This window comes from Puma concolor, chromosome E2 (genome assembly GCF_028749965.1).
Source record: "Puma concolor isolate L17-30 chromosome E2, mPumCon1.1.hap2, whole genome shotgun sequence".
In the NCBI taxonomy this organism is placed as follows: Eukaryota; Metazoa; Chordata; class Mammalia; order Carnivora; family Felidae; genus Puma; species Puma concolor.
This window is the reverse complement of record NC_141681.1, coordinates 34,786,563-34,801,942: the sequence shown is the minus strand read 5'-3', so window position 1 is coordinate 34,801,942 and position 15,380 is coordinate 34,786,563. Positions and strand designations below refer to the sequence as shown.

General features: G+C 50.8%; 1 protein-coding gene across 2 annotated transcripts in view; it reads right to left on the bottom strand.

The window, feature by feature from the left end:
* ZNF423 (zinc finger protein 423) overlaps positions 1-15,380 on the bottom strand; it is a 334,487-nt gene that overhangs the window by 214,979 nt on the left and 104,128 nt on the right. For both annotated transcript variants that reach the window (XM_086689498.1, XM_086689499.1), the window contains exon 3: positions 6,114-6,314. In XM_086689498.1, the coding sequence (XP_086545624.1) occupies positions 6,114-6,314 (201 nt within the window). The remainder of the gene's footprint in view (positions 1-6,113; positions 6,315-15,380) is intronic.

The window sequence follows — 15,380 nt, the reverse complement described above, 5'->3', positions numbered from 1 at the left end:
CACCTGTGCACTTGGCAGTGCAATGCCCAGCGGCTGGCCCGTGCCGACTCCTTTTTGCCCAAATGGAACCAGTACGAGGGGTGCCCCGAGCAATAAGGCAGGGAGGGCCCCCACCCATGCTGTCGGAGCGAGAAAGGGCCTGAGCCTGCACACAAAGGCAAGATCCCGCCAGCCGGCGGACAGGAACAAGGCTGGCAAAGGTGCCAGCCTTCACGCAGCCCCAGCCCTGTAATTAGGGCCCACAGGTCACTCTGGCCACAGCTGAACAAACCAGGGTGTAATTAACTTTCCACCCGGCTTTTTACACAGCAGCATTTCACCTTCGCCAGAAAAGGCGGGTCTGCCTTTCTGAAGGGGCTAGGGAAACACTCCTCAGTCCCAGTCCTCAGGAAGTGGGGGGCAGCCCAAAGGGGGAGCAGCAAAATTAACCCACAGGGAGCACATTTTTTTGCTGTTGTTATTTGAACAAACCCCATCTTTTTTTTTTTTTTTTTTTTTTTCAGTTGAGCATTCAAAAAAGCTATTTCTGTCTGGAATTTAGGTGGAAATTGCTCACTGTCCCCAGTTTATGTTCTCTCCATGAGCTGTTTGGACCTCAAGTCTTAAATCAAGCTCTGTAACCTTCAGCAAGAACCTGTAACCCTCTGAGCCTCAGCTGCCCAATGTGTAAAATGGGGATGAATGGTTAAAAAAAAAAAAAAAAAAAAGGATCTCCATGCTGGGACTGTTATGAGGACTACACGGAATCATTCCTTGATCCAATAAGCACATATTAAGCACTACTGTGTGCCAGGCACTGGGCTAGTACATGACTCTTGTCCTTAGGAAGCTGAACAGTAGTGCGGGAGACCAGCAATAAACACATTAAAAACTATGACAGAGGGGCACCTTGGTGGTTCAGTCGGTTTAGCCTCTGGCTCTTGAGTTTGGCTCAGGTCATGGTCTCCCACGTCGGGCTCTGCACAGAGTCAGCTCGGGATTCCCTCTCTCCCTCTCTCTCTGCCCCTCCCCCCCTCAAAAATAAATTAATTGATTAAAAAAAAAAAAACTACTGCAGAATAACTCCTGAATCTGACCAGTGTTGTGCACTGTCAGGGGTGGGGCTTCAGGGAGAGCAATCAGGGAGGCTGCAGCCCAGACTTGGAGCCCTGGGGGGCAGCAGGGACCCCATGTGCTTCAAGAATGCCTCTCTGTGCTCAGTGAAGAGCATGGTCTGAGTCACAGACCAGGAAATGGCACCTGTAGCCAAGAAACCAATGCTCAGCTCCAACCTGGTCCTACAGGCAATTCTATAATGGATCAAGTGCCCAGACAGGCCCAGAATTGGAAGCCTTAGTCCTTCTAAAGAGACTCCATCTGCCTCTCCCTACCTACGATGAAAACCCAAACCCCACCAGTGATGCCTATAGCAAAGAGGGTAGGGATCTCCAGAAGCCGTCAGGTGCTCTGGCCCCAGGGACCTGCCACATTCCAGGACTGGCACAGTGCACACCCCTGCTGACAGCCCAGTCCTGTCACAAGGAAGAGCATCCCTATGAAAGTCAGATCTAAAACATTACAACGGCACAGATCCAGCACCCAAATGTCCTCGGGCAGTCAGCCTCATTAATTTGGGCCAAAGCAGCAGTCAGTCTAAATCACAGAGTATCCTTAAAAGGTAGTATTTGTACCAGAAAGCCGTAAAACATTCCACCTGAATCCAGACTGAAGGTCCACAGCTGACCTGCTTCAATGAGCACATAAAAAATTGGAATCAGCCCCTGGGTAAATCAAACCTCTCGTACCTGCTTCCATGGTGCCCCAGGAAGTTCCCAGAGATACTTTCTAAAGCAATTGAAGTCCTCTGGGCTTCTAGAAGATGATGAAAAACACCTGCCTGCAACCGTTTATAGGGTCCAAACGTGCTTGGCCAACACTTCACAAACTGGGTCAACGTAAACTTCGGCTCACTCCCTGTTCTGACATCATTCAAGTTAGTAGGGCCTGAAGTAATGGAGACTTTCTATCATCAGTGCAGACAGCCACCAAACGCTCTGGACATTTCCTCATCTGTTGCCTACAAATAATGCTCCGTGAGGAACAGGCAAGCCCATCACAGGCATCAAGTCAGCCTTTGTGAACTCTGTTGTAAAACCCTAGTCTCCTGGCAGACTGGTCTAAATCTAATATTTTTGTAGTATGTAGACACAGTACCAGGAACCCAAGTTTTATCTGCCTGAATGCTGCTATGTTAAAAAATGAGGGATTCCCCTACCCCTCACCCGCAAAAAAGGGATAATGGAGAAGATCATGTCCCAGCATGGAAATCCATTCAGAAAATGTTCAGTAACAAATGCAGAATACAAAATGGCAAGTGCCCCCGACGCCAAGCCCATGAACATAAGTCACCCTGTGGGCAGGGTCTGGGGGGGAGCAAGCAGGAATCAGTACTTGGGGTGTAAGCATCAGCAGAGAGGATGGCTCTTTGCTGATCTCATTTCGTGTCATAAGGATGCAGTGTTTGATGCCTTGTGGGTTTAAGGCTGGTTTCTCCTTGGGCACAAATGAAAGACAATGAGGCAGAAAGATGGAGAGAAAGAGGGAGACAGAAAGAGATCTAGGTTCTTTTTTTTTTTTTTAATTTTTTTTATTAAGTTTATTTATTTATTTTGAGAGAGAGAAAGAAAGAGTGAGGGGGGAAGGGGCGGAGAGAGAATCCCAAGCAGGCTCCGCACTGTCAGCACAGAGGCCGATGGGGGCTCAACTGATGAACTGTGAGATCACGACCTGAGCTGAAACTGAGTCAGACGTTTAACCAACTGAACCACCCAGGCACCCTGAGGTCTGGGTTCTTGAAGTTCATGCTTCAACAGCCTCTCCTGGTCCCAGCAGAGCCTCTCCTGCTAAGGGACAATGGAGAGGGTGCCTTCTCAAGTTCCAGGATCTCTGCAAGTGAGGGTTCTTCGGTGCAGAATTCCAGGGGTCTGCTCTTCCTATGAATGCCACCAATGGCATCCTGGCAAGAGGCCCTTCCACCTTCCATGGTGAATTCACAGCCCCCTCAGAAAATCTCCAAACCTCAGCTACTCTCCCAGATTCTGATGGAACAAGTCACTGCCCCACCCCCACCCCAACATCCACAGAAAGACACAGAAAGAGCCAAGAGGCCACCCTGCTAAAGCAGTTTTCAAGAAGAACCACACTCAGGACGCTCCCCCCAAATCCCCCCACCCACTCCACCGTGCCAGACGGACCTGCTTGGCGAGGGGTATGTAGTCTCCAGGTTCCAGGAGTAACAGCCCTCTTGCAGAACGTGAGTGGGGACAAGTGTTGTTCACACTCAAGGCCTAATTCCAGTTCCAGGAGGAGAGAACAGCGGGATTGACAGGTGGCGCTGCCCTTAGACCCCAAATTCACAAAAGCAGAGAGCGCCCCACCTTCCCTCCAAACAAGACTTGTTTGCGCCCTCAGAAACATCTGCCCAGCACACAGAGGCCGCCCAGCCTCAGCAGAGCGTGGCCATCTCTGAAATGGTCTTTGTTGTCTGTTGAGCGTCCACCTTTCCCTCCAGGATGACAGAGTGGCCACGCTGCCTACCTGCGTGGTCGTCCCTAGTACAGCGACCCGTGAGTGTAGCCCGGGAGGACCTGCTACCACATTTTGGGCCAGTTCAAGCTTTAAAAGCAGAAGCCAATTTTCACACATCTTCTGCTAAAGCCCAATGTATAAAAGACTTTTTAACGTGGACAGCTCTGGCTGGAGTGGGTGTCAGAGCCCCCCTCGGTCAGACAGGCCCCAATACCCACCCCAGGAGCTCCAGAAACCTCTCTGGGGATGCAGTGGGAAACCACTGCAGCTCAGAGACTGTGCAGGTGGCCTAGAGAGGGACTCGCTTTGAAAAATATGCCCACAATTCCCAGTGATTGATCCTGTCACTGGGTAATCCTCAGAACCTAAGACCTGGGGGAAAATCGTTCCTCACATATTTCTTCCACATCGGGGAGACTCTCCCAGACTGGGTCACACCTTTACTGGGCGGTAATGAATTTCTCAGGGATGCTATTAGGCAAGGTCGTTTCCCATACTCTTTTAAGGAATTTCTGACTCCCTTCGAATGCTCGGGGCTTGGGGATATTCCTGGCTCCCGCGTCCCCATGGAGGTCGTTAGCGGGGTCCTGTTCGGAAGCAGGCAGGAGTATCGGTGGCCATCTGCAGCATCAGTAAAGATGGCTGAAGACCCTGTAGACAGAGCTACTGTGATGTCAGCCCATGTGAGGCTACGGAGAGAAGAGACAGCCATCGGGAAAAGAATCCTGCCCAGGACCGAAGCACAATTAGCTACTATTTCTAGCACAGACCCCCGATACACAGCCTCGAAGCCTCACATTCGTCCTCTTCCTCCTAGAAACACCACCATTCTCAGAGGTGTGGAGACAAGAGTACCTCCTTGGTTCTGAAGAATGGAGTAGTGCCCGGGATGGGGCCTCAGTCCACGAGCCACAGAGACTCCACGAAGCAGCACTCTGCAGGGGTCCACAGGGGGCCTCAGGGGCCCCACATCAATGCTAATTGAGACCCACGTGTTCTTTTACACTTAGCAAATAAAGACAATCACTTTTAATTAGAAGATCAATTAATTGATTGTTTTCAAAGTCAGTGACAATATTTCATCCTCGTATAGTTAACATCCCACCTCAGTTCTTGGCTAAATCAAGAAATACACAGGCATCTGTTGTTTTCTCAAGGATGAGAGTACACAGCCCAGGGTCCCGGAGAGGTCCTGGCTCAGCCACCAACTCACTAGCTGACCTCCATCAGTCACCTTTCCCTCTCAGTGCCTCAGTATTCTCCCTCAGGAAATGAGGGCACTGAAAAGCCAACCCCATACATCCCTCCCAATTCTGATTCTGAGCTCCTAAGTTGGCCATCGCCTCTGCCTATGGTTGAAATACCACAAGTTCCAAATGACTGGCATTTGGTTTGCTTAGCCCCAAAAAGTCCAAAACTGTAAGAGTCCTCTTGGGTCCACTGTTTTTGGGATCTGTTCCCTCCAGAGGTTGAGAACGAGGGACTTGGTCTAATCAAGGCTGTGCAGGTACAGGAGTCACTAGAGGGAAAGTCATAGCTCCCCAAACACTTGGCTTTCAAACTTCTACGAAGGCATGAAAAGTAGAGGAAGCAAGAATTTTGAGTCCCAACGTACTTCCTACCAACCAATTTCCCCCCAAAAACAGGTGACAGGCCCCCTTTGGAATACTGTCTGAGATTTTTAGTTCCTTTCCCCCACAAACCAGCATCCAAAGTGTTTCATCAGCATGCATGGTGGAGAGAGATACCAGGGATAGCTATGTAAGAAACACAGGTGCTCTGGAATCCTTGCTCAGGGCCTGGAAATATGTCAACCCCCTACCCCTGGAGCATGGCTGCCACACCCCCATGCAATCCACATGCCCCCATTGTCCCACTCCATCCACCCACATGACCCAGACACACAGACACACATGACACATGAGGCCTTAAATAGCTCCTGCAAAACTGTGGCCTTGGCCATCTTCTCTGAAGCTGCCACAACACAGGAACCAGGGCCACAGTCTTGGCTGACTACAGGTTTGACAAGACAGATCCCAGCCACCCCCGCAGGATCCCAGCAGGAGGCCAAACAAAGAGGTGGAACCAGATGCCTTTCTGCCTGTGCAGACATTCTGCCCATTGGCCTTTGAAATTCTCCCTGTCCCATACAAGCCCTGCCTCAGAGCACACTCCTTCACGCACCTTTCCACACTTAAGCTACTTAACTTTGCACTAACAACCTCTTAATTGCTGGGTTTCTAAAAGGCCTTCCAGAAATCCAGGGTGCAGGCTGCACCCACTCATGGCCCATATTCTATAGACTGCAGTTTGGGGAAGCAGAGACAGGGTGTCTCCACCAAATTCCTGCCTGCCAGAAAGCTGTTGCTTTTATTTTTAATTTTATTTAAAAGGCGGATACAGGGTACCCAAGGCACCACAATAAAATGACATTAACTGTAAAATTACATTATTAATTCTTTAATCTCACTCGAGGCTTCAAGCTGTTGCTATGTCCAATTATCCGTATAACCACCTGTCAGAATCCCAGTGTTATTTAGCATTACCTCCAGGACAGCGGTGGGCCCGGTGGTCTGTCAGGTCCGCCAGACACTCAAAGTCCTGCTGACAGTGATCGCAGGTGTAAATTGACTCCTCCTCCACGTCTTCATCGTCCTCATTTCTCTCCTCTTGACTTGTCACGCTGTTCCTGTCTTCCAGCGCACGGCTGGTTTTCCGATCACACTCCGGCTCTCCTTCCAGGCCTCCTGCCAACAGGAAGAATACAGTCCATGTCAGCTGACGGGGCCTTGGGAAGGGGTCTTAAAAGGATCGCCCAGCATTTATTAAGATACGTTTAATTACTCTACCTCCCAGGGTCCATTATTCTTGACACCTCTCAGTATATTAATATATGGGGGGTTTTTGTAGCATGTGGTGCCATAATTCTCAACTAGATTCTTTAATTCTTGGTGCAAATCTTCTAGGGGGACGTCCTGTCATCTTCCTCTGTGCACGGATGCTGGGGGTCATGACCTGTCGCAGAGGTGAAGATGCCTTAGCGTTTTGTCTCCTGAAAACCCAATTCTCTTATACACTCCTCCAGAGCCTTCATCAGCTGCTCCTAACGCGCCTGAGCTTTTAGTCTCTCCCAAAGCCTTGCAATTTAAAGCAAGAGAGATCCCTTAGCCAAGTTCACCTTCCACACAGCATGCCTCCCAATGTGGGGATAGTGGCTCGGTTCTTTGCAAAGAGGTCCTGATTCTGGAATCAAGGAAGCACATGTGTTTGTGAGACCACAGACAGTCAAATCACAAGCTAAAATGTATCTGAGCCCTCACCCGTGCCCCATGATAGGCCTAGACAGTGAGAACCAGCTTTGGAATCACCAACCAATGTCTTTACTTATTTATTTTTTTATGTTTATATTTTGAGAGAGACAGAGAACATTTTCACACACAAGCGGGGGAGGGGCAGAGAGGGGGCAGGGAACAGATGATCCAAAGCAGGGTCCTCACTGACAGCAGACAGCCCGATGAGGGGCTCAAACCTGGGCACAGCGAGATCGTCACCTGAGCCGAAGTCGAACGCTCAGCTGACTGAGCCACCTAGGTGCCCCCCACCCCCCCCCGCACCCCCGCCAGTTTCTTTAAAATAAACTGCCTAGGGGCGCCTGGGTGGCTCAGTCGGTTAAGCGGCTGACTTCGGCTCAGGTCATGATCTCACGGTCTGTGAGTTCGAGCCCCGCGTCAGGCTCTGTGCTGACGGCCCAGAGCCTGGATGGAGCCTGTTTCAGATTCTGTGTCTCCCTCTCTCTGACCCTTCCCTGTTCATACTCTGTCTCTCCCTGTCTCAAAAATAAATAAAAAACATTAAAAAAAATTTTTTTTTGGGGCGCCTGGGTGGCGCAGTCGGTTAAGCGTCCGACTTCAGCCAGGTCACGATCTCGCGGTCCGTGAGTTCGAGCCCCGCGTCGGGCTCTGGGCTGATGGCTCAGAGCCTGGAGCCTGTTTCCGATTCTGTGTCTCCCTCTCTCTCTGCCCCTCTCCCGTTCATGCTCTGTCTCTCTCTGTCCCAAAAATAAATAAACGTTGAAAAAAAAAAATTTAAAAAAAAAAAAAAAATTTTTTTTTAAATAAAATAAACTGCCTATTCTGCACTTAGCACTGTGCAAATGGCTAAACCGTACAGAAAAGTGAGTTAATGATCATGATAATGTGATGCGTTTCATTTCCTGTAGTGCCACACTTTTTCAAAGCCCTAACTCCATATGCATAGCCCCATTTCACAGTCTCTCCCATCCTACAGCTAAAAGCGGGCTCAAGCAATCATGTGGTCAGGCTTTTTATCCCCATGTCATAGGTATGGCACCTGGCCTCCAGCCAGGGGGGCGCAAAATCCCCAGCACCCTACAGATGTTTAACTCCTAGACATCCTAACTCCTGTCTAGTGCACTTCCCCGCACAGCCGGGGAAAATGGAGCACGGCCTCAATCTGAGAGATTAATAGGGCACATCAAGAACTTGTAAATCAAAGCGCAAAAAAAGCATGGTAAATAGAACACACAGAATGTATCAGTAATCTCAGTAAGTGTCAGTGGATTAAACTTCCTCATTCAAGTACAAAGACTCGAACTGGAAAATCAAAGCGTGTGTTATCCCTTCCACGGTCTGTCCTGGAAAACAATCTACCCATCCAGAATTGATGGGTAGCACCGATTTGAATTAAAGAGAGAAATCTCTGTTATGTGTAAAGACATTGATGCAAACACATACGCAGATGCAAAGATGTGTGTGTGCCCGCATGGGTGCACACGTGCATGTAGCACATAACACTGCAGTTACAGAGAAAGCCTTCAGCACACAACCTTTAAACCCCCGAGGACTAGTCGCCAAAGCCAGAAAGAGAAACGAAGCAAAGAATGCATTCGATTCGAGGTGGAAGCCACAGTCCTATAAATATTTCAATTTAGAACCAGATAATGTTATAAGGGCTCTATTTCTCCCATCTGCACAAAATGCGCACTTCCAAAAGCACCCGACATCAAGAACCTGTGAACACAAATCAGCTCATTGGAGAGCCAGCTGCCGCCTTCCGTGGCGGGGAACGTGGCCTGACATGCTGCTCGCAACTGCTCGGAGGCAGTAAAAATCAATGTTTCCATTTGTGGCCCATCAAAACATCTCTCTTCTTACCAATTAAGGGATGTACAGTTTTTAGGTTCTTTTATTATCAGAACATGCCAACTCCCGGCAATACGGAAATCCCATTAAAAGCCAGGCAGCATATTTATCTCAGGAAATCTGATCGGCCGCTGCGGTGGCAACAAGAAATAGAAAGCAAAGAAATGAAAAATATCATTTGGAGCCTTCAATATTATAAGTCATCACACAACCACAGTTACACAGTCAAGCGCCCGTCTCTGAAATTCCTAGTTTACAGTCTCTTTCCTTAAAAAAAAAAATGTTCTGAAGGCGGGGAAAAAGAGAACTATCACTCGAGCTTTATCTATCACACCAACTCTCCAGATAGTTAAGTTACATTCGGCACCACACTTGTGCTACTTTACTTAACACACAATTTAATAGACATATTTAATTTTTTTTTTGCCATATTTACTTGGCAGCACTTTCCATAATAGCTCATCTAATCCACAACTGGAGCCACAAACATTACAATGCATTTGATCTCTTTAAATCTGGTACATCCTGTTGACTCAGTAGTAGATAAATCAGAATGTCAACTCTTAGGTTTTTATAAGGCAAAAACCCATAAAGTCATCCAAGAGTATAAATCTGTTTTAAGGAACTGTCACCTCCCCTGCCACTGTCTACTAATGGAAAGGCAAGGTGGCTGCTCACAAAGGGGCAGGGGAGGGGAGGCGGGAAGAGGTGGGGGGCCCCATCCCCTGACGTCCCACGGGGTCACAAGGGCCAGCCAGCCTGCCCCTCAGGAAGCCAGAGAGGAAAGATGATGGCCTGAAGAAGTTGGGGAGCAGGACCCCCCCTGAAGACCCAGTCCTGAAGGGGCCCTCTGCTGTGTCAGCAGATTCAGGACCTCAAAACAGGAAGCCCTCCATCCGGCTTGGGCTTTACTCCCTGTAAGACACTTTCATTGCCCGCAGTCTCTGAACCTCACACTAGGGGAAAAGAGTAAATGATGCTATTTTTCCACGTGCAGATGAGGAAACAGAGGCTCTGAGGGGTCATCCAAAGCCATGCAGGGGATTGAACCTACAAGTTCTCGTGTTAAGCAGCACGCCCTTCCCCCAGACCCAGGGCCTGTCAGAGCCCTAATCTCTCTAATGCCCAGGAGGGGAAGAGAACAGAGAGCTCTGAGGGGGGCCCAGCCTCTCTGGAGCACTCTTGGGGTCTCCTCATTCCCAGGCACTCTCAGTGCAGCTACTCAGGAAGCCCTGGGGATCGAATGAATGGGCCTTTCCCCCTCCACTGACCCAGCTCTAGCTGGTCAGGGGTGGCCCTGCCTGTCCCGTGTCCTGTCTCCATCCAGTCCCAAAGGCCCCATGAGTCCTTGCCTGAGCAAGCAAGGACAAGGCAGAGCTCAGAGGCCACCACTAGCCTTGGGTCCCCAACCCAAGCGCTGCCTTAAGTTTCTGACACTGTGATCTCAGTGTCTGCACCTGAACTACAGGTGACCCACTGGTCACTCCAACCAGCCCGGCTGGAGGAAGCAAAGTCAGCAGGCGGAGGAGTGCATTCTTCTCCAGGGAGCCCTAGGGGGCTGGGAAAGACTTCCAGGAAACGGGCCCTGGAGCCTATCCTCCTGGGGGGCCACCTGGAGCAATCAGAAGCCATGCTGGGAAGGTCCTCGCTGAGTTGAGCAGTTGTGAATAGGGCCCTCTCCTTGAGGGTCACCGAGCTCTGGACTCTCCCCATGTTGACAAAGCTCCCCACCTCCCCAACCTCACACACCCCTCTGGACAATTCATAGCCTAGTTGTTTTCAGATGTGCACACCTGCCTTTTGGCCAGGAGTCCAAGAGCAGCTAGCGTTTACAGAGCACTTGCTGCGTGCCAGGAACCTTCTGGAAGGACACTGGTGCAAAGCAAGGCCACCAGCGGTACGTTTCAAATACAGTTGGTTCTGACTCTCTAACAGCTCTGCTACACGGTCTCCCCACAGTAGACACTCCATGAAAACAATGTTGAGGTATCTGTAAACCCTTCAAAATCCCATGTGGGGTCCTTGTCCCAGCCCCGAAGGTCCAGGAAAAGTTCTTCTGGCCTCACCGACTTATCACTTATTTCGCGGCCACACAGACCTTCTTTCAAGCCCTCGAACTGCAAGTTTGTTCTGCCAAGGGTTTCACGCTCCCGTTCCCACGTGACTCTTCCCCTGCCTAACAGGGCTCCCTGCGACCCCGAGCACCAATATCACATGGGTGACACTCCTTCCCCCTAGGGCCCTTCCCTTTGCCACCAGTGTGCTTGGCACAATGTTCACTCATGCTTTTGTAGGTTAATTTTTTTTTTAATTTTAATGCTTATTTATGTTTAAGAAAGAAAGAGAGAGAGAGAGAGAGAGAGAGAGACAGGGCACAAGCAGGGAAAGGGCAGAGAGAGAGAGGAAGACATAGAATCAGAATCCAAAGCAGGCTCCAGGCTCTGAGCTATCAGCACAAAGCCCGACACGGGGCTCAAACTCACGAACCGTGAGATCATGACCTGAGCCAAAGTTGGACGCTTAACTGACTGGGCCACCCAGCGCCCCTGTAGGTTAACTTTTTTCCTCCCTGCGGCTCCCCGCATTTTCACACAGACATCAGCAACACCTTGCATCCCATGTGCTCTTCTGTATTGAGACCCCACACTCACCCATCAAGAAGAGGGGTCTAGGGGCACCTGAGTGGCTCAGTTGGTTTAAGAGTCCTATGGTCTCACAGTTCGTGAGTTCAAGCCCTGCATCGGGCTCTGTGCTGACAGCTCAGAGCCTGGAGCCTGCTTTGGATTCTGTGTCTCCTGCTTTGGATTCTGTGTCTCCTTCTCTCTCTGTCCCTCCCCCAATGGTGCGCTCTTGCTCGCTCTCTCTCTCTCTCTCTCTCAAAAATAAATAAACATTATAAAAATTAAAAAAAAAAAAAAAGAAGAAGAGGGGTCTAATTCCTGTCCACAATGGCCCTGTTGGGCTGGCTGGCTGCAGTAATTCCCTTGATATTAGAATGTAATGGAAGGAGCTCCTGAGTGGCTCAGTCGGCTGAGCATTGGACTCTTGATTTCATCTCAGGTCATGATCCCAGAGTCATGGGATCGAGCTCCACAACAGGCTCTGTGCTGATTGTGGAATCTGCTTAAGGGTCTCTCATTCTCCCTCTATCTCTTCTCCCCAACTCATATGCTCACACTCTCTGTCTCTCTCTCTCTCTCTCTCTCAAATAAAAAATAAAGAGAATGCAATGGAAGAATGTTCTGGGATATCTGAGGCTAGTTCAGAAGGACTGCACTTCCACAGGGTCTCCTGATCTCTTGAGACACTACCAGGTAGAACCCGGCTGCCATACCATGGGAAGCCCATGCCAGAGAGAGAATGCAGGTGCTCCAGTGGACAGCCCCAGTGGAGCTCCCAGCTGCCAGCCATGGAGAGCACCAGCTTGGACATCCAACCCCGATGAGCCTTCAGAAGCCAGCAGACTCAACTTACTTGGCAACTACACAAGAAATGCCAAGTGAGACCACCAACCGACTCCACTCAGCCCACAGAGCTGTGTGAAATAGGAATGGTTGCTTTAGGCCACTGAGTTTGGGGGTGGTTTGTCACAGAGCAATAGACAGCTGGAATGCTCCCCTACCAGACCACAAGCTCCATGAGGGCAGGAGCTCAGTCGGTGCTCAGTACTGTCTCCCCAGCCCCTGGTACAGACAGACACATGGCAGGGGGCTCAGTGAACGGTCAATGAATGAACAAATTGGTTTCAAAGAAACATGTCTCTGAACATCAATATGGCGATGATAAGTATTATTAGGTTGAACCACATGAAGTTGCCATCTTCCTAGGTCAAAGAAGTCGACTATTGTCCACCTCAAATGGTTCCACCTAAAATATGATGGGATCACTCTGTCCTGCCAGCTTCTTCCTCACCTAGACTGATGGACCCCACGAGACCACATCTGTATACCTCGTTGTCCCTGAGCCCAAGATATGGGTTTGGGGAGCTTTCTATGAGCAAAGAGAGGCAGTAACAAAACCCTGTGGATTCACTACTGTTCATTAGAAAGCAAAAATAAAACCTTTTTTTAAAAAAGGTGGGGGGCGAGGGGGGGACCCTGGCTGGCTCAGTTGGTAAAACGTGTGACTCTTGATCTCGGAATTATGGGTTTGAGCCCCACACTGGGTGTGGAGATTACTCTAAAAACGAAACTAAAAGCTTTAAAAAAAAGAAAGGAAAGAAAGCAGTGAATTGTCCCACCCCAGGCCTAAGCAGCCTCACTGAGCCATTGCCCATGAGAAAGGACTTTCAAGGTGATTACACATGAGGGACAGCAGGCCCTGCAGAAAGGGTGTGCAGCAAGAGACGCTTGGCAAGAAAAGTGGCCTCACATCCTCTTGAGGGAAGAGGTGGCTGAAACCTAGCCAGGGATGCAGGGAGGTGACCCCGCCCATCCCCACGCTCGCCCCACACCCTGACTGATACCACAGAGGGAGCATTTGCTGGCACTGTTCTATGTTCACAGCCCATGCCCTCCTCACGGTCACCCTGTGCAAAAGGTACAGTTGATGTCCCCACTCTGCGGATGGGGAGGCCAAGGCTCAGGACTACACACGAGCTGTAACACTGGGAAGCGCAGAGGCTGAACTCAAACCCAGGTCTCCTGACTACAGATCTCGACTCTTAACCACTGCACGGGAAGGCAAAAGGGGAATGTCTGTGAAAGAAAGGGCTGAGCAAGGGACAGCTGGCTGAGCCCAGTGCCAGGAAAAAGGGAAAGGGGATCAGCCCCGGGGCGGGGGAGGCTGCCCCACAGGCTGCCAGGTCTGGGAACTGAGCATTTCCTACCTTCTCAGCGAGGCTTCTGGAGCTCAGGAGTCAGGGCTGGCGGGGCCTCACCACTCCCAAGGGCCAGCTGAGACAGGCTTAGTCTGAGAACACCAGTGAGGGTCTCCTCCCTCTGGCCCCGGCCCCCAGCCAGCAGGAGAGCCAGCAGGAACCTCAGTGAGAAGGCTGTCCGTTCTCTTCCTGGGAGGGACCATGGGGATCAGCCAGCAGGGAGCCCTGGGCACCCCTGAGAACCAACCAAGGACCACCGGGGGTCCCACTTCTGGGGCCCCAGTGCTGAGGACCTGCCCAGGGGAGGCAGGAAGCCAGGAGATGCCCCATAAGCCCAGGATAGACAGAACAAGGGCAGAGCTTGAAAGGCGAGAGATACACCAGGGCCAACGATCACACACATTGATTCATTCTTCATTCCTCCAACAAATATGTACTGAGGATCTACTTAGTGCCAGGCGTAACATACACTGATTTGCTAAAACATACAGGGCGCTCCATGGTCTCATTCACCTTGAGAGCCTCAAAGCCCCTACAAGGCCCATACAGAAGGATGCTCAACAAATTCGGGGCTGGTGAATGAGTGAATAGATGAGGCAATGAATGTCAAAAGGGAGGTGTAAGTGGCAGGTGGCGGCAGCCTCAGTCAGCGTCGGTTAGGGACCCAGGTCCCAGTCTTAGCTCCAGTACACCCACCACGCCCCCTGAGTGACCTTGAGCAAGTCCCTTCCCCTGTCTGACACTGATTCCTCATTGTCTGTAAAGAGCCTCATCGTGACAGCCGTGACAGGTGGGGGCGAGGCTCCCCCCGAATGGACGGCCATGGATGTAAGGACTGTGCACCCGGCTAGACACGAGATCCACGTGAGGCCAGGAGCCCTGCGGGTGGAGCCCAGAGGCAGCTGCGGCCGCGCAGGCGGGAAGAGGCAAGGGTGCAGGGGAGCAGAGAGCAAAGTGAAAGCCAGGAACGGTGCCGGGGGACAGTGGGGATGCAGCCAAGCCAGCCCCTGGAGGGCCGGGGTCTGGGGACCGCCTCCCCCACTTCTCATGTCCTCTCCCAAGCAGACTTGGATGGGAGGTGGCCACATCCACCTCCGCAGAAATCAGAAGCACCAGACAGTGAACTCTAGGCGCGTCCAGGGCTGGACTGGAGAGCCCGGCTGTACGGGAAGCTCGGGGAACGGCAGTGCACAGGAGTCCAGAGGGGCTGACGGAGCCAAGTTGCTGCAATAAAGGCGGTCATCAAGCAACGACACGCACCAGCAGCGGACAGCTGGAGTCACGTTCCAGGGACTGTCAGGATGACAGACAAAGAACGGAAAAGAATCTCAGACTGTGGAGCCAGCCTGTCTGGGTTCAAATCCGCATGCCACCACTTAACAGCTGGGGGACCTTGGACGAGTCACTTACCCTCTCTGAGAAAAATTGTAGAAAGTTAAAGTATTTTAATGAGGTAATAATAAGCCCGATACCTAGCCTGCAGGCCTTTTTGAGAAAAGCGTAACCACAATGACTATCTTATTTCTGCTGTTATCACTCATTCAAACCAATGCGTGCAGCATCGTGACTTCCGCAAGAGTTGGAGATACTGTTCCACAAAGAAAGCTCCAGCGGACCCTCACAGGCTCCTGAGGATGGAGAATGTCCATGCACTATGCCTACCTGAAGGCACGAAAATGTCCATACAGACAAGAAAATCCCCTGCACCAGGAGAAGAAAGTCCTGGGCTCAAGTCCAGGCTCCCCCCTTCCACGCCCTGTGACCCTGACTAAGTGACAAGCCCACCTCCTCCAGGAAACAGCATGACCTCTGCCGGGGGTCTGTCTCGGCCA